Source organism: Miscanthus floridulus, chromosome 7, assembly GCF_019320115.1.
Source record: "Miscanthus floridulus cultivar M001 chromosome 7, ASM1932011v1, whole genome shotgun sequence".
Classification (NCBI taxonomy): Eukaryota; Viridiplantae; Streptophyta; class Magnoliopsida; order Poales; family Poaceae; genus Miscanthus; species Miscanthus floridulus.
Window position 1 is genome coordinate 132,797,884 of NC_089586.1, and position 27,033 is coordinate 132,824,916.

The 27,033-nt window shown below is 42.5% G+C and overlaps 1 protein-coding gene, 1 long non-coding RNA gene and 2 pseudogenes across 6 annotated transcripts; 3 read left to right on the forward strand and 1 right to left on the reverse strand.

The window, feature by feature from the left end:
• The first annotated feature begins 277 nt into the window (after window positions 1–277).
• LOC136466319 (putative pectinesterase 63) lies at window positions 278–1,644 on the forward strand (annotated as a pseudogene).
• A 999-nt stretch (window positions 1,645–2,643) lies between these two features.
• Window positions 2,644–4,003, forward strand: LOC136464874 (uncharacterized). Of its 2 annotated transcripts, XR_010761290.1 has the most exons (4): window positions 2,644–3,311; window positions 3,386–3,516; window positions 3,603–3,733; window positions 3,812–4,003. It is a non-coding gene; the product is annotated as an uncharacterized lncRNA (long non-coding RNA). The 2 variants fall into 2 exon arrangements; XR_010761289.1 differs by having other exon boundaries at window positions 3,603–4,003.
• Window positions 4,004–4,471: 468 nt separating this feature from the next.
• LOC136466320 (4-coumarate--CoA ligase-like 3) lies at window positions 4,472–16,884 on the forward strand (annotated as a pseudogene).
• Window positions 16,012–22,196, reverse strand: LOC136464875 (acyl-CoA-binding domain-containing protein 4-like). 4 transcript variants are annotated; one of them, XR_010761292.1, is made up of 15 exons: window positions 21,854–22,194; window positions 21,264–21,341; window positions 21,067–21,186; window positions 20,894–20,966; window positions 20,582–20,643; window positions 20,343–20,482; window positions 20,124–20,250; window positions 19,536–19,650; window positions 19,355–19,443; window positions 18,686–18,769; window positions 18,146–18,475; window positions 18,009–18,068; window positions 17,720–17,898; window positions 16,821–16,928; window positions 16,012–16,582 (listed from the first exon to the last, which is right to left on the reverse strand). XR_010761292.1 is itself a non-coding variant. In XM_066463828.1 (14 exons), coding segments are annotated over exons 1-14 (1,566 nt in total). In that variant the 5' UTR covers window positions 21,962–22,194; the 3' UTR covers window positions 16,012–16,927. The 4 variants fall into 4 exon arrangements, 2 of the variants coding, with proteins under 2 accessions (XP_066319925.1, XP_066319926.1); XR_010761291.1 differs by having other exon boundaries at window positions 16,012–16,585; XM_066463828.1 differs by having other exon boundaries at window positions 16,012–16,928.
• Window positions 22,197–27,033: the final 4,837 nt, after the last annotated feature.

A 27,033-nucleotide genomic window follows, 5' to 3' on the forward strand; every position in this document is an offset into this window, starting at 1 on the left:
TTTTTTGTATCGACCAGAATACCACTCTACCAGTGGCGGATCCAAAGGGGGGGCTGGGGGGGCTCCAGCCCCCCCTAATTTCTTGATTTCAATGCTAATTACTGTAGTAAAAACTTGATTTCACCGTTAAATCTTCGTGCAAATCAACATCTCTGTTGTTTTAGCCCCCCCTTATCCCGCATCCCACATCCGCCACTGCACTCTACCCTCCTGTTAGTTCAGTGCCCGGGTCTGAAATTAGCTAGGTTATTATATTATATATAGCCACTAATGCCTGATGACCATACGTTGGCAATGCGACACAAAGTGGCGGAACACTAGCACTGGTCTTGCTCGATCCATCGATGCCAGGCGCACACACACACACCCCACTCTCGGTACGTCATGCTCTCTTCGTCAACACCATCATATCGGCGAGGCCATCGCCAAGATCGCCGACGGCAACACCAAACGGTACGTCATCAGAAGGTGTTCCTGGGCAGGAGCAAGCCGTTGTAATTGTTCGTCACCTTCGCCTCCAGCCACCCCAAGGTCCCTGCCGTCATCGCCTGGAACGACACCGCCGCCACCCTGGGAGCACAGGGAAGCAGCAGAGCGTGACCATCGAGTCGGACTTCTTCATATTGCCAGCGGCGTCGTGTTCAGGAACGACGCGCCGCGGCCGGAGGAGAAGCGGAATCCTCAACAAGGGAAAGATCAGCGAGCTGAGTACCGGCAACATGCATGGCGCATCCAAGGCCACCTTCTACAAATGCACCATCGAGGGCGGGCAGGGCGCCCTATATGACCACAGGGGACTGCACTACTTTAAGTCAGTGCACAATCAACGGCACCATCGACTTCATCTTGGGTAATGCAAGGTCCTTTTAATTTGCGAGGACTGCAACATTGTCTCCACGTTCGGTGGATACCTCGACCTGCCGTTGACGTTGCCGGCTGATGGCGGCGGTTTCTCTTTCAAGACATGCACCATCGCGGGGGACAGTTTTGTCTACCTGGGAAGGGTGGGCTGGCCTGTCGTCTACTCCTACACCGACATACAACACGACCTTATTCCTCTAATCATCTCTGGCTCTAAATTTCAGATCAACAGGTACCACTACCGTACCTGCGCGCGGCTGGCCTCATATTATTAAGTTTATTTATTCATTTATTTATACAATATTTATTTATGGTACATGCGCACTCCCTTTATAATATAATTAATTAATATATTGTTTCTTGCATGCATGTAGGGAGTTGACGCCGTTCTTCTATACTTCATTCAACAACTACGACGGTGTGAGCGGGGGTGCAGTACAGTTTAAGGCCCTGTTCGGCTTATCCTATATTCGGCTTGTTCGACTTCTTTTTTTAGTCGAAACAGTATTTTTTTCTCACAACAATTTAACCGGAATAGTATTTTTCAGCCAAGTTTCAGACCAGCGAACGGGGTCTAAGTATGCCGAGGCCGCACCCTTTCTTGGAACCCAATTTGTCTCCGGAGACAATTGGATCCTATCCATACCACCTGCAGACAAGTAGTAGCAGGCGGCGGCGGCGGCAAGGGCTAAAGTTTAGTGGATGTCGCATGAGGTACTAATTAGAAAGATTAAACAGGAGTTTAATTAGGCTTAATAGATTCGTCTCGTAAATAAGTCTCAATCTATGCAGTTAGTTTTGTAATTAGTCTATGTTTAATACTCTATGCATATGTCCAAACATTCGATACAACATAGACTAAATTTTAGTAGGTGGAACCACCTGTTTTTATATGATATATACGATGGCACCACCATCGTATCCGAAAGTGGACACAACCGGCGGGAGTTGCTGTCCACCTCCGACTGTTTTACTTCTTGTGTATGGCTTTAATTTCATCGGGCACCAACGAACACAACTTTTTGCTCCGATCGTCACCGATGTGATCCATTAATTAATGACGGTGTCCTCACACAATTATTTGATTTCTTAGAAACATTCCTTTTTTGTATTATTTACCAAAAATAAGTATACCTATTATATTATATTATTGGCAGTGTTAATCATTCTCCTTATTTATTAGTATGTAATGGAGCTAAGTATGAATTATATATAGCACCATAAATCGAAATAAATTTTATTTGCTTAATTATCCTATCTGTCCTCCTCTAACTTCTGGAAATGGAAAGTAATATGTATAAGTAATTCCTTTTTTTACATACCTTGAAACATTATTACGTGCATCGATTAGTACATACTAGTATTTATCTATCTACCTAAGTGCCGGTGTCTAGACCCAACTTGGCCCCTATCGCAACCCATGCCTAACTTATCGGAGTAGGAGTATCATATTCATATAATACCATACTAGGTGATATCCCGTGCGCGCCGTCGCATAAACGTAAAAGTGACGATGGGAAAATGTGAATTATCAGTATAAAGTTCCTTACACCATTTCCATTTAAAATATTAGATGCTTGTAAAGCCAGCTGATGGAAATAATAAGCCAGCAAAGTGTGAGGAAAAACAGTGCGATTCAGCGGGTACTAGCAAACCGGGAGAATCCCATTCAAATGATGAAAGTGACAAGGCAATTCCTGCATCAGAGAAAGGAAAACCCTGCCCAGAACCAGGTACTGCTGCTGAAAGGGAGTTTTCTTTTCGAACCAGTGATCGATCGAACTTTTCTTCAGGAGTAAAGAGGAAAATTGATTTTGTTTCGAGTCCTACACTTGTTGAAAAGGTGAAAACCAGGGAAAGTAGGCAACCAAGCAAAGTCTTGAAGTCCCCGTACGCAGACTTAAAACAAAAGAGGGTGTCTACAAAAAAACGAATGCTGCTTCTGTTGGTATGCTTTCATGCTTTGGTTCTTCTTCACATAGAGTTTTCTATGTCTTGATCTTTACATTTATGCAGATGAGGTCACTGAAGGGCTGAATTTAAGTGAATTTGAACTTGCTGCCACTACATATGTTCAAGAGGAAGTTGCGGTTGCTCCCGAAAAAGATCTAGTATGTATAGATGGACTGAATGTAAATGCAGGCCAATTGGATTGTCTAGTTAGACCTGTGAGAGAGGATGGACAGTCAAAATGGTTATGTACTTGGGTAATTCATGTACTTTAACTTATGTCCTTTATTCTTAAAATTATCGCATGCAGATAATGAGCTCATATGTAAGTATGCTTAACTCTGAATGGATAAGGATACCGAGAACAAGAAACATGCAATTGCAGCTGAGACATGTCAATGGCTACAACAAATTGTTGCGAAAGCCTGGAGAAAAACAGGTTTACCTTATTATACGGTGAACCATGTGGTATATGCCAAGAATTTTTAGAAGCTGATATGGTAAGAGTAAAATCATAATTTATTATTTCATATGTTAAAGCACGTCCTAAATGTTGCTCTCTGTGTGAATGTAGATCTTCATTCCCATAAACACTACAGACACTCACTGGTGGCTTTGTGTTCTGCATCCTGCTAGAAACGAAATTCAAGTTCTAGATTCTTACAATAGACCAATAAATATTATGTACAAGAAACAAAAGAATTGGTATGTGCATTACTTTGTTATATTAAGCAATTAAGTTAAAATTGTCAATCTGGTCTATAAATTTACTGAGTTAAACTATCTTGCAGATCATTGGAATTCATTCAATTTTGCAAGCTGGCATGTCTTCATTGGACAAGTTCAAGTCCAGGTGGTCTAACTATGATATTTTAAATTGGGGTGTTGTTGCGAAGAAAAACATTCCATGGAAAAAGGATGCGTACGTATTTTCTTATGATTCCATTGTTCATAAATTGTAACCAGTTGTTGTTTTTAAGGTAAAAAATTGTAATCGCAGGTGTTCATGTGGAATTTTTACAATAAAGTATATGCAATACTAGAATGGGAGTGAAATAACAAATCCGTTCTCTCAAAAGGACATATGGAGAAATTAAATTTAGAAAGAAGATGCCTGCGGAACTCATACTTTCGCCCTTAAATAAGCTTATTATTACTAGTAGCATCAAAGATCATGTAAATGCCATACAGAACTTTCAGCCTGTACAGTACCTAGGAGCGGTACTACTTGTGCCGTTTTTTTTTAATCTTGTGATAGATCATAGATATATTGTCATCTGTCTATTTAAGCTGACTGCATACTGATTATTACTGAAGAAAGGAGCGCTATATGTAAGCTGTGTTCTGGCTACGTAGTGAGTTGGCACTTGGCAGACATCGTTCGTATACATACATTGCAAATAAGACAAGATCTCAGATGTCAAATCTCATTTAAAATAAAAAGAAGAAAAACATGGCATCCCAACAGCACAAAGAACCAGTCAGGAAGAGAATGGATTGAGTCGTGGCTTGGCTTGCATTGGCATTGGCATCGTCACCGCCGTCCAGGTCCAGCCGTCGCTGGCCTTGACGCCACCGCCCACCCCACCGGACAAACAAGCGCGGACTCCACCACGCCCCTCCCGCCCGCCTGCTTCCTTCTTCCTTGCTTTAAATTTAAATTCCCCCGCCAGCTAGCGCCGATCCAACAAGACGACGATGCGCGCGCGTGGAAGAGCTCCAGCTCCTCCTCCCCGTGGCCGGCGACGACGCGGCAGCCTTCGTGCTGTCCCGCCTGCCCCACCCTGGCACAACGGCCGCCGACGCTGCCGCCTTCATCGACGCCACCACGGGCACGGGCACGAGCCTTTCTTTCTCCGCCCTCCGGCGGGCCGTGCTGTCCCTCGCCTCCGCGCTCCGCCTCGGCCGCGGCGACACCGTCCTGGTCCTCTCGCGCAACTCACTCCTGCTCCCGTAGGTAGTCCTCGGCGTCCTCGCCGCCGACCCGGACGCCACGCCCGCCGAGGTAGCTGCCGCCGCGCGCGACTCGCCCGCCGTGGGTCTGCTGCCGCCGCTCCTCACATCGCGGTCGCCGGAGGATCCCGCAGCGCTCTCAGCCGAGGAGCTCATCGACAGCGGTGACCCTGTGGACCCTGCTGCCGCTGCTGCTGAGGTGGTGGCCGTGTCCGACTCCGATGTGGCGTTCCTGGCCTACCCGTCCACGACAACAAGTCAACAACCGCCACCACAGTCACGATGACGCACGCCGACCTCGTGACTGCCATGGCCCGCGTCGCGGACAGCGGCGGCAGCCGCCGCCGGGTGTGCCTGGCTTCCCTTCCCATGTGCAGCGCCCACGGCCTGCCGCTGCTCGCCCTCGGGCTCCCAGCTACAGGAGCCACCACGGTGCCGCTGCCTCCGCCGTCGTAGGCGGTGGTCGCGCACGCCGCCACAGACTTCGTGGCGATGCCCAACGAGGCTGCGGCAACTCTGAAAGGTCCTAGTGGCTAGAGGGGTGGATAGCCTATTAAAATTTCTACAACAACACTAAGACAAATCATTAGTCAATAGGATGTCGAAGCGAGTGTTGCGCTAGCTTACTAAAAATGCAAGCCACCTACCACAATTCTAGTTTCTATAGTCTCTATCCACACAATGAGTATGTTGCTACACTAAGTTAGTGTGCTTTCAAAGACTAACTAAAGAGCCACACTAACCAAACTAACAAGCTCTCACGAGTCACGACTAGCTACACTAAAGAGCTTGACAACTAATTTACGATAATGTAAATAGATAGAGTAAGATGGTTATACCACCGAGTTGAGAAATGAACCAATCAATCAAGCGAATGAATACCAATGAATACCAATCACCTCGGAATCAAATGATGACACAATGGTTTTTTTACCGAGGTTCACTTGCTTGCCGGCAAGCTAGTCCTTATGGCGATTCACTCACTTGGAGGTTCACGCGCTAATTGGCATCACACGTCAAACCCTCAATAGGGTGCCGCACAACCAACACAAGATGAGGATCACACAAGCCACGAGCAATTTACTAGTACATGTTGACGTTGAGGATGATCCCAAACCAACACACCAGCAGGGCCTTGAACGCCCAAAGAGGTTGCACACAACCTGCAACGCAGCAAGAACACGGCGTAATCGATCAAACCAATCTAAAAATCGGTGAGACCGATGTAGAGCTTGTTCTTAGAAGAAAAAGCTCCCGAACTTCTCCCGGGAAGACCCGTCAGGGAAGAGCACGTGGAGGATCTTCTAGGACCAGCAAGGCCGCCTAGAATGCCGCTGAATCTCGCTGGTAAACTTAACGAACAGCAAGAGGGGTTGAGAGAGGGGAATTAGGGTATAAGGAGTTGATAGATTGGTTTGTATGACGATTGGATAGATGGTAACTCAATTGGTCATGATCCTCTCATATATATAGAGGGGGTGGTCTTATCCCAATAGAAAACCTCTCCAAGCCTTATTTTCCAAGTTTTCCACGAGTTTGGAACAGTTTGGATCAGAATCCAAAAGGCCAGATCCGAATAGGATTTTCTATCAGGTATGTCGGAAGTCCAGTCGGAAGTCCCGACTTGGGTCGAAACTCCCGACAGTCGGAACTTTCGACTTTTGTCGGAACTCCCGACGTAGGGATAACCCCAGACACCCGAGCAGATTTCTTCAGGCTTCCCGGAAGTCTCGACACACGTCGGAACTTCCGACAGTCGGAAGTCTCGACTTGGGTCGGAACTCTCGACACTGAGGCATCTTTCCGAGGGCATAACTTCTTCATCCGGACTCCGAATTAGACATTCCATATATGTTTCTTGACCGTCTCGACGAGAGGAACGCAATGGTGATGTCCGTTTTATATTTTGACAACTTCACAAAATGAACATTTTTGGTTGTCAACAGTACCTTTTGGCTCTCCATCGGGGAAATGTCAAAAATCCCTCACAATCACTACGATCGGAGCCGGAAACAATCACCAACCTCCGCTCGCCGATCCTCGCTGCTCCAAGCTGTCTAGGTAGCGGCAACCACCAAGAGAAACAAGTGAATCCCGTAGCAAAACACGAACACCAAATGCCTCTAGATGCAAACACTCAAGCAATACACTTGGATTCACTCTCAATCTCACAAAGATGATGAATCAATAATGAAGATGAGTGTGAGGGCTTTGGCTAAGATCACAAGGTTGTTATGTCAATGTAAATGGCCAAGAGAGTGAGCTAAAACCGGCCAAACGATATTTATAGACACTTGCAAATAATAGAGCCGTTGGCTTAATTATTGGACTGACTGTGGGACGATCGGACGAGCAGGTCGTGCACACTAGACGTGTCCGGTGTGGCGATCGAACGCGTCCGGTCGTAGCCTGACCGCCATGTGTCACATTCAAACGAAGTAGCCGTTGCTGCCACGAGTCCCATGCTTAATTACGACCAGACGTGTCTGGTCTGGCCGACCAGACGTAGGAGACGCAGCGTCCGGTCGAGTCCAGAGAGCTCCCAAAGCCGCTCTGGGCCGACCGGACACGTCCGGTCACACCGAACCAGACACGAGAGACGCAGCGTCCGGTCGAGTCTAGAGAGCTCCCAGAGCAGCTCTGGGCCAACCGGACTGGACGCGCCTAGAGTCCGATCAAATATAGCGCTGAAGACCGAGATTTCCTGGTTCTGGCGACCGAACGCGTTCGGTCGTTTCTCTGCAAACCTATATCGGGGTACATCACTTTGACCTGATGCTGGACAATAACTCGTCAGCGTTCGGTCACTCCACTGAGTCTGGTCACTTTCTCTTAGTCGCTTCACCTCGGGTCCAAATACCAGACACGTCCGATGGGGCGACCGGACGCGTCCAGTCACTTCTGTCAGACTACCCGAATTCTCGACAAAATACCATATGTCTACCGGACGCGTCCGGTCACTCTATGACCAGCGCGACTAACTCCTTTTCAACTCTATCTTCTTTACCCTTGCTCAAATGTGCCAACCACCGAGTGTATCACCTTATGCACATGTGTTAGCATATTTTTACAAATGTTTTCAAGGGTGTTAGCACTCTACTGATTCTAAATGCATATGCAATAAGTTAGAGCATATAGTGGTACTTTGATAACTGCATTTCGATATGAGTTTCACCCCTCTTAATAGTACGGCTATCGATCCTAAATATGATCATACTCACTAAGTATCTCGATCACCAAAACAAAAAAGCTCCTATCAAGTTTCACCTTTGTCTTGAGCTTTTTATTTTTCTTTCTTCTTTTCCAAGTCTAAGCATTTGATCATCATCATGTCATCATCATCATCATGTCATGATCTTTATTTGCTTCACCACTTAGAGTAGTGCTACCTATCTCATAATCACTTTGATAAACTAGGTTAACACTTAGGATTTCATCAATTCACCAAAATCAAACTAAAACTTTCAATCTCCCCCTTTTTGGTAATTGATGGCAACCCTTACATTAAAGATATGAATTAAAATTTAATTGAATCTATGTTGCTTGCCAAGCATATTTATCATATGTAAAAGGATATGGACAAGTTTCATGAACCCCAAATGGTAGCAATTGCTCCCCCTATATATGTGCTAAGAGTTTGTGTTGTAGCTTGCACATATGCTTAGATAGAAAATATGGGAGACAATATCTACCAAATTATGCTAAGGTATAAAAGATGGACCTTTGAAGCGTGGTACCAATCGGAGTGCACCAATATACCATTCTTAGCACCATTAGTAACTAGACAGACACAAAAACTAGAATACCCCGTGAGATCAACATTAGAAGTAAGGGTCTAGTTTTTATAATGTGAACATTACTCTAGTTATTTAACCTATGCATGCTAGTTTTTTATTTCATCAAACTTACAACTAGCATACACCACACAAGTATGGATATTGAAATTTAAAACTTGTGCCATACAAGCAAACATATGAAATGCGCATTCAGATGCATCCACCAAGTTTATGAGCTTGCTCCCTCTACTTGTGTGCTTAAAATTTTAATTGATCCTTTTCTTTATCATATCTCTTCTCCTATGTCAATTTTCAATATTTCTTCCCCTATCACTTATATCTACTTATATCTTTGTTTCTCTCACCCTTGTTGTCTTTTTTACTATCTTTGTACACTATTTCTTCTCCTTTATCATCAGTGACCATAAAGGATTAAATGATAGATAGGTTAGGATAATCAATGTCAATCAATAGGGTGAGGATTATTTTTCTAAATTTGGTCCAATCTAGATTATCTGCCAAAGATATTTAACTCGGTTTGATCCAAGAACAAGCTTCTTCATACCTCCAAATAAGGGTTATCTTGTACCATGTTGAGTTAAACACTTATAGCTTATTTTCTAGATCAAACACTAGGTTTATAAGCCCACAAATATGTCATATGGTACCACTAGACCAAAATAAGTATAGAAGCAATAGTGGTACCATACAAACATCAAAATCATTTGATTTTCATGAATGAGCATATTAAATGTGAAAGATAACTAGATGCACTAAATGAGTCCTTAGCAAGGATGTATGTCATGCCAATCAACTTTTATCTTGGATTGCTCGAAGGAGAGGCATGTCATATAAGTGGGGGGTACATCAACACATATTTAAGAAATCCAATATATTAAACTTATTTCTTAGCTTGTAAAACCTTTTCTCATCCAATGGCGTGGTGAATATATCAGCTAGTTGATCTTCGGTGTCTACACTCTCAATGCAAATGTTTCCTTTTTGTTGGTGATCTCTTATGAAATGGTGGCGGACATCAATATACTTTGTTCTTATATGTTGAGCCGGATTATTGGTCAACTTGATTGTACTTTCATTGTCACATAGCAATGACATTTTCTTGAACTTGATTCCAAAGTCACTCAAAGTGGCCTTCATCAAATGTACTTGTGTACAACAACTACCGATGGATAAGTATTTATCTTCGGCGGTTGATAATGCAATACTATTTTGCTTCTTTGATGACCATGAAACAAGTGATCTTCCCAATAATTGACATGTGCCCGAGGTACTCTTCCTTTCAACCTTGCATCCCGCATAATCCGAGTCGGAGTAACCAACTAGCTCAAACTTTACTTCTTTGGGATACCACAAACCAACATTTGGTGTATGCTTTAAGTACATCAATATTCTCTTTGTAGCCTTCAAATAACTTTCTCTTGGTGAGGCTTGAAATCTTGCACACATGAATACACTAAACATGACATTCGGCATTGATGCAGTCACATAGAGTAAGCTTTCAATCATAGACTGATATAATTTTTGATCCACCATATTGCCACTTGCATCACTATCCAAGTTGCCATTTATTTCCATTGGTGTGCTAATGGCTTTGCTATCACTCATGCCAAACTTCTTGATCATGTCCTTGATATATTTGTCTTGACTCACAAATGTACCATTCTTCAATTGCTTGATTTGAAGATCAAGGAAGTAACTTAACTCTCTAATCATGGACATCTCAAACTCATTAGCCATTATCTTTTCAAACTCATCATAAAAGTCTTTATTGGTTGATCCAAATATGATGTCATCAACATAGATTTGCAACACAAATAAATCTTTTCTAATCTTCTTGATGAAAAGAGTGGTGTCAACCTTACCCATCATGAACCCTTTAAAGAGTAGGAAGTCCCTCAATCTCTCATACCATGCTCTAGGTGCTTCCTTCAAGTCATACAATGCCTTTTTCAACTTGTACACATGGTCGGGCTTTTTATCATCTTCAAAACTGAGAGGTTGCTCAACATATACTTCTTTATTGATGTAACCATTGAGAAATGCACTCTTGACATCCATTTGATGAAGCTTGATGTTGTGGGCATAAGCATAGGCTAGCAAGATTCTAATTACTTCTAATCTAGCAACTGGGGCATATGTTTCTTCAAAGTCAAGACCTTTAACTTGTGTATATCCTTATGCTACCAATCTTGCTTTGTTCCTTATTACTATCCCATCTTGATCTTGCTTGTTTCTAAAGGCCTATTTAGTTTCAATCATATTGTGTCCCTTTGGTCTCTCTACCAATTCACATACTTGATTTCTTGTGAAGTTATTCAATTCTTCATGCATAGTATTCACCCAATCAATATCCTTCAATGCTTCATCTATCTTATTTGGTTCAATAGATAACACAAATGAAAAATGCTCACAAAATAAAGCTAATCTTGATCTAGTTTGCACATCTTTTGAAATATCATCAATGATAGTGTCCAATGGATGATCCATTGCAATATTGCTTGGTTGGAGTATTGAAACTTGATTGATTGCACTTGCTTGATCGTTGGATTGAGATGATGTACTAGTCACTTGATTTTGTTCATTATCATGAGAGCCATTAGTACTAACTTGATTTGTATTATCTTGCATATTTGAGTTAGAGAGCACTTGTACTTGATCATCTTTATCATTATTCACTTGCCTAGGCCTTAATTCACCAACATCCATGTTCTTCATGGCATTTGAAAGTTGAATGCCTCTAACATATTTGAAGTTCTCCTTTTCTTCTTGTGAACCCTTGGTTTAATCAAATTCAATATCATGAACTTCCTCAAAAGTACCACTATCCAAATTAAAAACTCTATGCTTTGCTAGTAGTTGAGTATCCAAGTAGAAATCCTACATCACATTTCTTGTCAAACTTATTCAATCTAGTGCCTTTCTTCAAGATATAGCATTTGCAACCAAACACCCAAAAATATACAATGTTGGGCTTTCTACCATTCAAAAGCTCATATAGTGTCTTCTCTTTCAATGGGTGACAATAGAGGCGGTTGTTACAATAGCAAGCCGTATTGATAGCTTTGGCCTAAAAAGATTCTCACATTGTACTCACTAAGCATAGACTTTGTCATATCAATGAGTGTTCTATTCTTCCTCTTAACAAGGCCATTTGATTGTGGAGTGTACTTGGTCGAAAATTGATGTCTAATTCCAAATTCATCACACAACTCAATAATTTTAGTGTTCTTGAACTCACTACCATTGTCACTTCTAACTCTCTTGATGGTTGTTTCAAAGTCATTGTGAATACCCTTGATAAATGATTTGAATGTTGTAAACATATTACTTTTGTCTACTAGAAAGAATACACAAATGTATCTAGTATAATCATCCACTATCACAAAGTCATATTTGTTATCACCAATACTAGTGTATTGAGTTGGTCCAAACAAGTCCATGTACAATAACTCAAATGTTTTACTAGTGCTCATCATGCTTTTCTTAGGATGGGTGTTTCCAACTTGTTTTCCGGCTTGACAAGAGCTACAAAGCTTATCTTTCCCAAACACTACATCTTTCAAGAATCTAACCAAGTCATGCTTAACCAATTTATTCAATTATTTTATTCCAACATGATCAAGCCTTCTATGTCATAACCAACTCATGCTAGACTTAGTAAATAAACATGTAGATAATTTAGCTTCACTAGCATTAAAATCAACAAAGTATAGATTCTCATATCTAAAACCTTTAAAGATCAAGTTAAACACATCTACAATTATGATCTCTACATCTACCCTAAATATGCATTTGAATCCAAGATCACACAATTAAGCTACGGATAGTAAATTGAAGTTCAAGCTCTCTACTAGCAACACATTGAAAATGCTCATGTCATTGGATATTGCAATCTTATCAAGCCCTTTGACCTTCCTTTTCTATTGTCACCAAATATGATACTATCATAATCATCATTGTTATTGGTGCTGATTGAGTTGAACATTCTTGCATCGTCAGTCATATGTTGAGTGCACCCACTATCAAGAATCCAATGCCTTCCTTCGACTTTGTAATTGACCTACAAAAGAAGATCAATTCTTTTTAGTTACCCAAACTTGCTTGGGTCCTTGAAGGTTAGTTACTAAGCTCTTTGTTACCCAAATGACTTTCTTTTTTAAGCTCATCCATGGTTTACCAATAAATTAGCCTTTACACCATTTGCACCCTTAGTAAGCATATAGAAAGAATCAAGCTTAATGAAGGATATATTAGCATTTTTGCTCTTGTTCTTGCATTCATGCTCTTTATGATCAATTTGCTTACAACTAGTGTAAAATCGACCATTGTTTTTCACAAAACTAGTCTTATGAGGAGCAAATGCCGCCTTGTCTTTCTTGGAGATATATCTCAATCCCTCTTTATAGAGAGAAACTCTTTGGCTACCTAAGCACATAAATAAGCGGTCCTCACCACCATAAGCCTTAGCCAAGGTGTGAGTGAGCTTATTGATCTTCTTCTTGAGGGTCTCATTCTCAACCATTAGTGAGGCATCACTAGTAAAACCATCACTACTAGATGAGGTGAAAGCGAAAGTGCTACAAGAAGGATTAGTGGGAGCAACAATGATAGGCATATATAATGATTCATCAATTAAATCATAAGTTAAGCCTACATTACATGTCTCAATATGCTTCTTCTTATTTTGTTCATTAAGCAAAGAAGAATGAGCTTTTTCAAGCTTTTTGTGAGCCTTGCCAAGCTTCTCATGGGCTTCCTCTAGCCTCTCATGAGATGCATTAAGCTCATCAAAGGCTTGCTTAAAGGCTTTTAATTCCTTATATAAGCTTTTGTATTCCCTTCTCTTAATGTCAAGTGTTTTTAGCATCATCTAGCATGTCAAGTAGTTCATCCTTAGTTGATTCATCATTATCGCTATCACTTTTATTTTTATTTTTATTATCATTTTCCTCATCACTACCATCATCATAAGTTTGTACCTTAGTGGCCTTAGCCATGAAACATGATGGAGTGTCGAAGAGTGAAGGCTTCTCATTTATAGCAATGCTTGCAAGTGCCTTCTTCTTGATGGTCTTGTCATCATCACTATCATTATCATCACTTGAGGAAGCATCACTATCCCAAGTGACCACATATGAATCACCCTTCTTCTTGAAGGTCATCTTGTCCTTCTTCTTTTTCTTTTCCTTCTTTTTCTTCTTCTTATTATTCTTGTTATCATCATCATTATCACTATTATATAGGCATTGAGCAACAAGATGAACTTTGCTTCCATATTTGAAGCACCTTCTTAACTCTTCATTGTTCTTAGATAAAGATTTCTTTCTTCTAGCACGGTAGCCTTTTTTCATCATGAACTTGACAAATATCTTGACAAAGAGAGCCATCTTCTCATCATCCATCTCATCAAAGCTCAAGTCTTCATCTTTACTTGATGATTCTTGCTTTGGCTTGCCCTTTGATGATGTGGCCTTAAATGCCACACTCTTCTTCTCATCTTTCTTCTCCTTTTTTTCTTTTCATCATCATCTCTATATATATCATTGATCATTATATCTTCCAACACTTGGTTTGGTGTCATGGTGTTCAAACCACTCCTCACTAGAACAATGACCAATGTGTCAAATCTTGAGGGTAAGCATCTCAAGAACTTATGAGAGAAGTCCTTATCCTTCACCTTCTCTCCAAGTGCTTTGAGATCATTTATAAGCATTTGAAGCCTATGTAACATCTCTGGCACACTCTCATCCTCCTTCATCTTGAAGCTTGCAAACTCACGACTTGAGTGCCCTCAAATAATTTCTCCAACTTTTTTCATGTCTCATGAGCTCTCTCAATGTTTTTGATTTGCTCAAATGTTCTCCCATCTAAAACATCATGGATGGCACTAAGAGCAATGTCATTATTTTAAAGTAGCATCTCTTCGACGGTGGTGGGAGCCTCTTCATCATCAATCTCAATCTTGGTCTGCACCACTTTCCAAACCTTCATATTTATTGACTTGATATAAGTTGTCATCTTAGCCTTCCAATAGAGATAATTTGATCCATCAAATCAGGGTGACTTCTTGCTGTTGTTGATTTGAGATATTTTTACACCGAAGGTTGTTAAGCCTCAAATCACGATAACATGGCTCTGATACCATTTAAAAGGTCCTAATGACTAGAGGAGGGGTGAATAGCCTATTAAAATTTCTACAACACTAAGATAAATGATTAGTCAATAAGATAACAAAGCGAGTGTTGCACTAGCCTACTAAAAATGCAAGCCACCTACCATAATTTTAGTTTCTATAGTCTCTATTCACACAATGACTATGTTGCTACACTAAGTTAGTGTGCTCTCAAAGGCTAACTAAAGAGCCACACTAAAAAACTAACAAGCTCTTACGACTAGCTACACTAAAGAGCATGACAACTAATTTGCGGTAATATAAATAGATAGAGCAAGATAGTTATACCACCGAGTTGAGAAATGAACCAATCAATCACACGAATAAATACCAATGAATACCAATCACATCGGAATCAAATGATGACACAATAATTTTTTATCGAGATTCACTTGTTTGGCGGCAAGCTAGTTCTTGTTGTGGCGATTCACTCACTTGGAGGTTCACGCGTTAATTGGCATCACACGCTAAACCATCAATAGGGTGCCGCACAACCAACACAAGATGAGGATCACACAAGCCACGAGTAATTTACTAGAGTACATTTTGTCTCTCCGCTGGAAAAAGGTCAAGAACCCCTCACAATCACCACGATCAGAGCCGTAGACAATCACCAACCTCCGCTCGACGATCCTCGCTGCTCCAAGCCGTCTAGATGGCGACAACCACCTAGAGTAACTCTAGGTGTGGCGACCGAACACGTCCGGTCGTAGCCTGACCGCCACGTGTCCCATTCAAAAGAAGTAGCCGTTGCTGCCACGAGTCCCACGCTCAACTATGACCCAACGCGACGCGTCCGGTCACACCGGACCGGACGCGGAAGACGCAGCGTCTGGCCGAGTCCACAGAGCTCCCAGAGCCGCTCTGGGCTGACCGAACGCGTCTGATCACACCGGACCGGACGCTCCTAGAGTCCAATCAAATATAGCGCTGAAGACCGAGATTTCTTGGTTCATACTAGCGACCGGACGTGTCCGATCGCTTCTCTGCAAACCTATATCGGGCTACATCACTTTGACCTGACGCTGAACAGTAACTCATCAGCGTCCGATCACTCCACTAAGTCCGATCACTTTCTCGTAGTCGCTTCACCTCGGGTCCAAATACCGGACGCGTCCGGTGTGGCGACCAGACGCGTCCAATCACTTCTGTCAGACTACCTGAATTCTCGACAAAATACCAAACACGTCCGGTATGTCTACTAGACGCGTCCGGTCACTCTATAACCAGGGCGACTAACTCCTTTTCAACTCTATCTTCTTTACCCTTGCTCAAATGTGCCAACCACCAAGTGTATCACCTTGTGCACATATATTAGCATATTTTCACAAATATTTTGAAGGATGTTAACACTCCACTAGATTCTAAATGCATACAATGAGTTAGAGCATCTAGTAGCACTTTGATAACCGCATTTCGATACAAGTTTCACCCCTATTAATAGTACGGCTATCGATCCTAAATATGATCACACTCACTAAGTGTCTCGATCACTAAAACGAAAAAGCTCCTATCAAGTTTCACCTTTGTCAACTTTTTATTTTTCTTTCTTCTTTTCCAAGTCCAAGCATTTGATCATCATCGTGCCATCATCATCATCATCATGTCATGATCTTCATTTACTTCACCACTTGGAGTAGTGCTACCTATCTCATAATCACTTTGATAAACAAGGTTAGCACTTAGAGTTTCACCAAAACCAAACTAGAGCTTTCAAGCTCTCGCCGCTTCCGTGCCGCTAGATGGGAAGCTCTCTTCGCTGAGGCAGGTGATCGTGGTGCCCACACCGTTGACGCCAGGGGCACGGGAGGAGTTCCGCCGGAGGCTGCCGTGGGTCCAGCTGATGCAGCTACTGTCCGGCACGCCGGAGAACCAAACGGAAACAAAGGGGTATCAGACGACATAAACAAAGTGCTAGCTAGCTAATAATCCAATGTGATACAATCTCAGTCTTTGGTATACTTGTATGATGCTATGCTCTTACTGTTGAATTATTGTCTAAGACTACCTAGGAAAATTTTCTACCAGGTGCCACCACCTAAGAAGATAAACAAGATTATTTCAGGAGGCATATTTTCAAGATCAACCATGAGCAAGATCTTGAGGAAGCACCCGGTAACTGGGAACAGACAAGCTGCCTCAAAACTGTAGCAGATCCTCCGCTTTCATTTCCTGTTCGGAAGCTGCTTGTCAACCTGATGAAGCATGATTCAAAAGTTACAATCAGTCGAAATTTCTAGTATCAAATGTTGAGTTATAAAGTAGAAGCTGATAATTTCTACTATCAAATTGTATGGAAGCAGTCCGTGAGTTTATGATGTGAATGGGGAAAAAAAGATGCAGAGTTTACCCCCATACTTACAACGCTATAAGTCCCTACCTCTAAGATTTCAAGTGACAACTTTTGCATTTTTTTCGTCCCATAAGTATGAAACATATAAAAATCTAAACTCAAAAGACCTTCAGATGTACTGGAGATTTTTTAGATAAACGATGTAGTAGAGATTTTTTAGATAAACGATGTACTAGAGATTAGGTAATCACATACGTCTCCCCTAAAGTTCCCGGCAAACATAATTTAGTGTGCCATAAAATCTTGGTCAAAAAGGCTATACCATCTACAAGGTTTCTATTGTCTTCTGTTAAGTAAAAATAAATGTGAAAAATCCAAGATAATTATGATTTAATGTCCACGTCATCATTGCATTTATTTGATATTGTAGATGTTAATTCTATAAACTTGGCCAAAGTTAGACATATTTAACTTAGGACAAAACTAAAACGACTTACAATTTGAAACAGAGAGTACAACTTAGCAACAGCATGATGCAGTGTGCACTAGACAATTCATGAGTTAGAACCCTATTTGAACAAGTTTCTGACCAAAAAGGTCGTGTGGAATGGAAACCATAAAGCTACAACTGTAGCTGAAACCCTGAGTACATCAAACATTGTTCCATCCAAGCATGCTGCAGATAGGACTTACTATTCGTCGTCAGAGACCTCTGCACCACCTGCCACCCACTTCCAAACACCCCCAGATTTTCGTCTCTGAGTCGTTGCAATGGTTTGCTCCACCTGAGATATTTGTTGACGCAGTACGTCTAGTTCATTCTCCAAAGAACCAGCAGATTCCAGTCTCTTCCGTGCAGCAGTAATTTGCGACTAAGTTGAGAGATTCAGGAAAAAAGACAAGTGATCAGAAGCATAAGAAGGAAACCAGAAAATAAGTATTTTCAGGATCAGCGAATCAATTGTATGTTTAAGTTTAGCACCTCAAGCTTCTGGCATCTTGAACCCTCTGCTGCTAGTTGATCTTGAACTGATTTAAGCTCCTTTGAAAGGGGAAAAGGCAGAGATTGTCAACAAAAATTCAAGAATTCCATATTGCAGAACGTAAAGAAAGCTTTACCTTTGCTAATTCACCATATGACAAGTTTGCCATGTCTAATTTATCCTTTAGTTTTGAGTTTTCATCGCGAACTTCTGCCAGTCTGGACGCTAGTTTACCATTCTCTCCATTAAGTACATCAATTTCAGCAACGAACTTTTTGGAATTACTTGCAGGTTGAGCTCTCTTGATGTCAAAATCATCTGTAGCAACAATATCTCTGGTTTTCTCATCTGTAGCAGTAATTACAGCATAGGCAGCTGTCACAGAAGCTGCAGCGGCAGCTGCAGCTGGTGATTGAAGAAGACGAGGTTGAACTAAATTTCTTTCCTTGGGTTTCAAAACAAAGATCTGCAGCAAAGTGCTCATTTTTGTCAGATAGTTAAGCATGTCTTTTAACATTAGGAATAGATAACTGAAAGAAACTCAGGCACTCAAGCCGCTAACATATACGAAGACAATCCCAGAAAATGAATCTAATATCTGACATATAACACATGAATCATTTCCCCCAAAAAAAAAAGGTAATATGACTAGATATCATTCACTTAAACTGAGCACCTCGTTGCTGTATTTCCCATTGTAACCGCCAAAGGCAATTAGAACCTTTTCACCATCAACTGTGGTTGAGCAAAGGGTGAGACCCTGTATAAAGTATCAAATAAGCACAAGTCAAAAGATAGTATTAAAAGTGTGTTGGTAAGTCACAGTTTAGTCTTACATCACCACATTTTGCAAAGCTCAAGATCTAAGGAACATGAATGTGTTTCTTAATGGCATATTTGATTGTTGCCCCCAAAAATAAACAGCACACTGTCATTTATTTAGGCTAATGTTGAAACAAAAAGAATTGCAAATGAAAGTACCACAAAGATGGCATGGCATTTTGTAATGGTGTTTGCAAGAGTAAAAGTTAAACCTGATTGTAAAGCATTAAGCCATCCCTAACATCTATCCACAAAAGTATTGTAACCAAATCTAGACAAGTGTTGGAAAAAAATATGAAAACAAGAGTTAGATGTGAATAATCATGATAATATGATATTTAGTAAATAAGCAGTGTACAGAAGGCAAAATAAAAAGTTGTCAATGTGAGTCTATTACAATTTTACATCCATGCACTCGAGACATGAAATTGCAGATGGAATGCTGCTACAAGACTACCTTACTTTATGGTGAGTTTAGCTAATTCCAGAACTAGGAAACACAATTGCACCAAATATTTCTTACCTCACAAGCTAGAGGATCTCTAGCTGAGACGCTGGTGACCACTGACCACACAAACTTGGAAGCATTCATTACAATTGTATCAGTGGAACCTGCAACATGTGCATTTACATAGATATTAGATCATAAGTAATTGTACCCAAAAAAAATATAAACACTAATTGCAGCATCCTGTGCACATTACCATTTGCATTATCTCCACCACCAACAATGTACCAGTTTTCATCAATCATAGCACCAGCATGACCACTTCTAGGAGTTATATGTGCTCCTTGGGCATCAGGTTGAGACCACTCCAGCTGTTAGCACAAGAAATTACTTAAGCGAGTATTGAAAGTATATTATTCATTCCTATGTTCATTGGAGTCTTCAAATTTAATGTTAAACTTCTGAGAGAGAGAGAGAGAGAGAGAACATAGACTTGATCCCATCTTGTAGAAGTACGGTGTAATTTGCTTAGCATGTCTGCATGTCACCTTAATACCTTATGCCATACAGCAGCTTCTTTTAGACATAGTGAAATGGAGTCCTACCCTATCAATGGATTGTAATTACTATTAACTTGGTAAAGTTTTTGAATTTGGTAGTCCTACTAAAACCAAAACTACTAGTACGTGTAAAATGATTTGAAGGCACTCATAAGCAATCAAAGAACAAGATTAGAAGATGGATTGCAACAGATTGTTTTTGTAAAATTATTCGAAGTTCCAAAGTATATAAGAACACAAATGAACTTGTGTAACCTAACTCGTAAACAACATTCAGTACTTACAGTTTGCAAATCGAGTAGGTAAAGATCATTGAAGCATGTAGAGTGAGAAGAGCCACCAAAGATCAGAAGATACTGGTCAGCGTAAACAGCAGCTGAATGATCGTACCTAGGAGCCGGACCACCTTTCCTATTTCACAATAGGAAAACAAAACAATAAGCTCAGCAAGAGCTTGGAATTACACAAGGATATTTTCAGTATAAGCTGTACATAATTCTTACTCTGATTTGATTTCTTCCCACATCATTGTCTCCAAGTCAAGTATATGAAGATCATTCAGTAGCCTTCTCTTGTTATCCTCTCCACCAAACATTAGTAATCGAGAACCAAGTAGGGATACAGATTGGCCACCTCGAGCTGTCTAAAAAAACAATAGAACTCAGCAAGGTCCCAGGTAAACATGTGCACCAGTTCACTTACAAATCAGTTTGTTTTTAAGTGCGGAAGAAAGGATTCTTACTGGAACTTTTCCATAAGTATCAACAGCAGACCAGCTATTGGCTTGCACATCAATAAGCCAAACTGCATCCAGAAATTCAGCACTATCATTTACAATCAGTTTGGCTCTAGTAGAACTGAGATCACTACAATAAAATTAACAAGCAACAGGCAATGTTTTGGGAAAAAGGGGTACATCAACGTAGCATGGGAAACAACTGAATTACTGGTGTACTGAGAACTATATGTGCGTCAAAGGAAATCTATGATCTCACATTTTTCTGCTCTAAGTTTAGTGTGTTACAAAAAATGTAATGGTTTCATGAAGAAATACCTGAAACCTTATTTGATGATGATGATGACCTCGTGTTTCCAGCTACAACCACGAGATAATTTTTCCACTTGACCTGAGCAAAAAACAACGGTCAGCATAGATCATAACAGCTGTTTGGATCGAATGAACAAGACATTAAAAATTCCATTAAAAAGGAAGGATTGTATGTTTACCAAACTGTGGCCTGCTAATGCTGGGAAAGATCCACCTGTGGCATTGTTTTCATGATTCAGCTGGTTTGAGTCTCTAGCAGGGTTTAACGCTGACCACGTGGATGTCCTAAAATAAAAAACCTGCCAAACGTGTCCGAGTTTGTTCAAATATAGGTAACGGAAAACCGTGAGGGATGAGATTTAGTGGCGTGGCAAACCTGGACATCCGATAGAGAACGGCCGTTGCGACTCCCTCCGACCACATACAGCTTGTCTTGGACCACTTGCGCGGCATGCTGTCACATATCAGCGCACTTGAGGAGTGAGGGCGGTAACCGAAGCAGAGGGTTCAATCAACGCACAACACACCACGGCCAGCAGATCTAATTCATTCCGCCATTCACCCCGTCGTCCTAGTGCAGCATAGACACATGGAAGTCCTAGTGCAGTATAGACACATGGACGGAAATTACCGCTTGATGGGCCAATGTCCCTTCCTCGTGACTCGTGAGCTAAGCTAAAACTAGCCGCTAGACATAAACGGGACGGACACTAGAAGGCAGAACTACAGCGCGGTTCCTGCTGCAATCTGTGGCAGGCGATGCATCTGTTTGCACCGATCGAATTTGCACCCAGTAATGAATATGAAGTGATGATGGTGACGGCACACTAGGAAGGCTCCTAGCTGGTTACGAAATCACAGCGAGATCGCCGCCAGCAACGGTAACGGCGACGAGGAAATCGATCGAATGATACAGTAGTAGGTATAACAGCAGCAGCAGAAAGGCAGGAACCGCTCGTGCCATACCTTATAGCGCGCGGGCGGGCGCGGCGAGCCCCCGGCGGGGCTCAGCAGCACCCACTGGTCGTACGGCGCCGCGGCGAGGCCGGCGTCGCCGCTGATTCCCTCCCCCATTCCCCCACCGACGCCCCCAACCCACCTGGGATGGATGAATCTGGGCGAGATTGATCCGGGTGCGGGATTCACTGAGGACTGATTCCTTGGCTGGGCTAGGGAGAGGGATGGAATGGAGAAACGGACTTGGATCTGAGGGAAGGGAGTGGAAGAGGGAGACCCCGGGCCTCTCGTCCGATGACTCGGACGGAGTCCGCCGCGTGCGTGCGTGTCACGTCCGTTCCGTTGGGGCGACGGAACGGCGAGCTACTGCATCACGCTTCGTCAGGGCAGACGCGTAAACCCGCCCTGTGAAAACGTATTATTTGAGTGAACACGTTAGGGCGTGTTTGGTGCAGCTTCGGCTCCGGCGCTGGCGCTGGCGCTAGGTTTGGCATGGAGCTGGAGGAGCCGCACCAGAAGAAACGCTTCTGTGTGTTTGGAGGAGGAGTCGACATCCCACTCTGCCTCACGAAAGAAGCCTATGGTGTGTTTGTTTTCGCTTATAATCGGAATCGAGGTGGAAATATTTTAGATTATGTAATTATCGGGGAGTTGAAAACAATCCTAAATGAACTGTACCGGCGTTTTGCGAACCGTGAGCGAGCGACTGCGTTTCTCACAACGCGACTCTTTTTCCACCCTCTGCCCCTCCGCTCACCCGTCCGTGTCCCGTCCGCTCCCCTCCACTCGTGACTCGCTCGCTAGGGTTCACGCCGCCGCCTACGCTCACGCCGCCCCTCCCCTCCGCTCGCGTCGCCCCTCCCGCTGTCATCTTCTCCGGAGGCACCCGCAGTTGTTCGGTCGGTGGAGGCCGTCTCCCCCGTCGCCCTTTCCTCTACTCCGACTGAAGGTGTTCCGCTTCGTCTACGACCCCCTCCATCCTGGTTCCCTTGATTTGTTGAGGTACTTTTCTTCATACCCGATCTATGGATTGCTTTGATTTGTATTACAAAAGGACGAATTATAGATGAGTACCATGGCCAGGGATATGTCTGTGCAGATGTTGAATGTTTTTTGTTTTAGGAATTAGAGTTGCATTGCTTTGGTTAAGAATTTTTCTTCAAATATAATGTTGAATGCTTGTGTTTTATATATTTATTAGTCTGTGGAGATTTGAAATGGACAAGTCACCAAAAGTTCAAGCAAAATGGGATGCTTTTTCTACTAAGGCCTTCAATGACATTTGTGTGGAAGAAGTTCTTGCCCACGATAGGCCTGGACATTGTTTGAATAGTTTGGGCTATGCAAATCTTGTCCGAAAGTTCTTCGAACGTACCAAGAGGTACTTAAGTGTTTTTGTGGGCATGTGGTGCACCTCAATCGTTTAGGCAAGTGAAGAACAAGTTCACCCACTCATTAGAAACTATTAGCGGGAAATTTACAGAGGTACTTAAGTGTTTTTTTGGGCATGTGGTGCACCTCAATCATTTAGGCAAGTGAAGAACAAGTTCACCCACTCATTAGAAACTATTAGCAGGAAATTTACAGAGGTACTTAAGTGTGTCATGCAGTTGGCTTTTTACATTGTGAGGCCTACATATCCACATTTTGGTTCTATACATCCTAAGCTACAAGAAGCTAGGTTTTGACCTCATTTCAAAGATTGCATTGGTGCAATTGATGGCACACATATACCAGTAACTGTTCCACTGCATGAGCAACCTAAATACATTGGTCGCCATGGTTATGCTTCGCAAAATGTAATGGCGGTCTGTGACTTTGATATGCGATTCATATTTGTTATCACTGGTTGGCCCGGATCTGTGCATGACAGTCGTGTCTTATTGGATACTCTAGTCACATACAAGCAATAATTCCCACACCCTCCCGAAGGTACGTATCTTTTGGACTCAACTCATTTTTTTGCAATTGACAAGGATATGAGGTGTTAAGTAACCTACAATTACAAAATGTAGGGAAGTATTATCTCGCCGATTCAGGATATCCTAATAAAAAAGGATATCTTGCACCATACAAGGAACAAATGTACCATGTTTCTAAATGGCAACACGGTCGTACTCCAGTGGGATTCAAGGAGGTGTTCAATAATGCGCATTCAAGTTTGAGAAACGTGATTGAGAGGTCATTTGGAGTCCTAAAGATGAAATGACGCATTCTCTTGAAGATGCCCAAATATTCAGTGGACAAGCAATAAAAAATTATAGTTGCTTGTATGGCCCTTCACAATTTCATTAGAGACAATTCCACAAATGATGCTTACTTTCAATCAAATATCGAAGAAGAAGGTACAGATGGACCCGAATTCAGCTCGGGTGAAGGAAGTGCTTCTGGAGATGATATGGTTGGCTGATGAACTGTTGTATCGATCTCAATTTGTCTAGACTTTTGTTAATTTCATGTTGCCTACACATTAGTTATTGTCACAAACTAATTATTATGGAAACACAAAAAATTAGTACCATAACTGTTTTCAGCTCGTATCCAGTGAATAAATGAGGTGTCATCAATCTCAGGGGCATACAGGTCATTTTGCACTCATGACAGACAATCTAAGGGCAATAATCAGGATTGCCAAACACTCTCGATTGTTTAGACAGCAGATTCTTTTCATCGCAGCTTATCAAAAAATCTTGATCAGATTAAAATTGATTCTCAGATAAGCGTTCCCAAACAGGGCCTATAATAACTATTGTCATGTTCGCTTTAACTTATTCAGAACCACTTTTTAGATATGAAATAGTGTTTTTCTCTCACAATATTTTAGTGTAAGCATCTTCATAAGTTAAATTTCAGCATAAGTGAACAGGCTGTATAACTATGAGGTTGTACCAAATAGGCGCTTAGATAAGAAGATGTAGTCCAAAGAGATGTGCATCTGATGGTAATTGACATATTAAGTAGTCATATACTACGTTAATCTCAAAAAAGGTAGGCATACCACATAATGTGTAGTGTGTGTATTTATATCTATACCTAATATTAATCTATAGGAAAAAGTCTACTTGACCCCCTCAACTATCATACTTGGTCTACTTCACCCTCTCAACTATGAAACCGTCTGTTTTACCCCCTAAACTATCTAAAACCGTCTGTTTTACCCCCTGGGGCGGTTTTCAGCGGCGGTTTTGCTACAGTAACAGCGGGCTTGCTACAGTGGCGGTGGTTTGCTACAGTTACTGTAGCAAAACCGCCGCTGAAAACCGCCCCAGGGGGTAAAACAGACGGTTTTAGATAGTTCAGGGGGTAAAACAGACGGTTTCATAGTTGAGGGGGTGAAGTAGACCAAGTATGATAGTTGGGGGGGGTCAAGTAGACTTTTTCCTTAATCTATATCTATACCTACCTAATAAATTTTAGCCTATTTTTTTGTCTATCCATTTTTTGGTTCGTTTCCATCTAATTACCGGACAACTAAGAGTTTCTTCCGTTCAAACTTGCATATATAACATGTACCATACAAGTTAGAATAGCACTTGTCTAACATGATACACAGTCTGATTACAAAACATATTGGATCGTGCAAGACCAAATTAATAATCACCCAACAAATCAAAAGGATTGCAGCTACAACTCTATCTCTCAGCAATAGGTAGGAAACAATTCCAATTGAAACTGGTTCGACCAGACAGGTGCATGCAGGCACAGGACACCAAATTCCTAATCCTAATCGGACTCAAGCCAAGAACCTGGTATGCCCAAAACAGGTGCACGCAGGGACAAGATATCTCCAAGCCAATAATCGGACTGACATATAGCCATGAAACTAAAAATAGGCAAATAGCTAGCATCCAAGCTAAAACTTGAATATTAAACAACTAACTCTGACCTCCTGCATGTACATGTCTCCTCCTCCCTGGGAACGAGATCGTCTGCAGTTGACAAATACGACTTGTCCCTGCAGTTGCTCATCCAAACCGTTGATACTAGATCCAAGGGTGAGCTTTAGGAAACTAATTTAATAGGCCTCCAACCGGCCCATGTGAGTCCATCCCGCACGATTCTTATCCGCTCGCGACACCAACCTCCGCCTCCGTCGTCGCTCGTTCCCCATGCCGTGTGGCTCCTCCGTCGTCGCCGGGCACATCACCGAAGCGCCCCGGTGCTCCCGTACTCTTCTGGCGCCACACCGGATTGGGCGCTGCCGTCCTGGTCAGGCGCGCGGCGCGCGTCGTTGGTGCCGGCCGTCGTTCCTCTAACACCATTGCACGGCGCAGCGGCTCCATCCTCGTCCTCGCCAGGTGCGTCACTGGAGCGGCGCAGCACTCCCGACCTCTCGTCACCAGATCGACGCATCACTGGACCGGCGGTGCCGTCCTCGCCAGGGGCGCGTGAGGTGTCGGCGCTTGTCACTCCGCCACCCGCCACCATGCACGAGCCTCATCGCCGACGAAGCTACTGCACCGTGTCTGATCTCGTCGACTACACGCTGCTCTGTTGTACGTGAAGGGCTGTGCTGGCATTGGGCCGAAGCCCAGCTAGCTGAGGGGGGCAGCGCATATGCTCCGGTCACCGTTAGATACGAATAAACGGCCAGATGTTCAGCAACCGTAGAGAGAAGTCATGTAGCCAACTGCAGAGGATCTCATTCCCCTCCCTGCGCTTCACACATGCAAACGTGTATATGGCACCAGTGTAGTTAAAGAAAGTAAGCCTCCGAACGATGCCAGTTAGGTGGTCAGCAATTCCTGTTTTTTACAATTTAATTCTTTTTTGAAAAAAAAAATTACGCTCGACTCCTGAAGACGTAAACTCATCTTTGGACCCTGAGGTTCAGCGCCAGAACTCATGGCGTCGAGGTAATACGTCTCGACGTCACAGATCTTGACTCCGAGGTACTGGTCGTGCACAGCAAGACATTCTAGGTGGTGTTAACGTGGCCGATATCTTAATGCCAGAATATATGGCTCCGAGCTCGACGTCACAGATCTTGACGTCGACCTCAAAACCGTCAGATGATGTGATGCAACGAAGATGATGAGACGTGTAAATGGTAGAGACGTGTAAATGGTAGCAGTCCACACATCACACACCGCTCAACTCTCTTCCCCTCTGACACGAACGGTAGGTGCCTGCCAGCCTGCCATGCAGGTTTTCTCTCGGTCGCGGAGTCTAGTCTTCTCGGTCGTCCC

What these genes read in the sequence shown, in the direction of transcription:
- LOC136464875 (XM_066463828.1), bottom strand. Translation starts at nt 21,961, where the DNA reads ATGGGGGAGGGAATCAGCGGCGACGCCGGCCTCGCCGCGGCGCCGTAC. An exon ending in GTTCTCTATCGGATGTCCAG is followed by an intron (nt 21,187 to 21,263) that starts GTTTGCCACGCC and finishes CACGTTTGGCAG; the next exon opens with GTTTTTTATTTTAGGACATC. An exon ending in ATCATCAAATAAGGTTTCAG is followed by an intron (nt 20,644 to 20,893) that starts GTATTTCTTCAT and finishes TTCTGGATGCAG; the next exon opens with TTTGGCTTATTGATGTGCAA.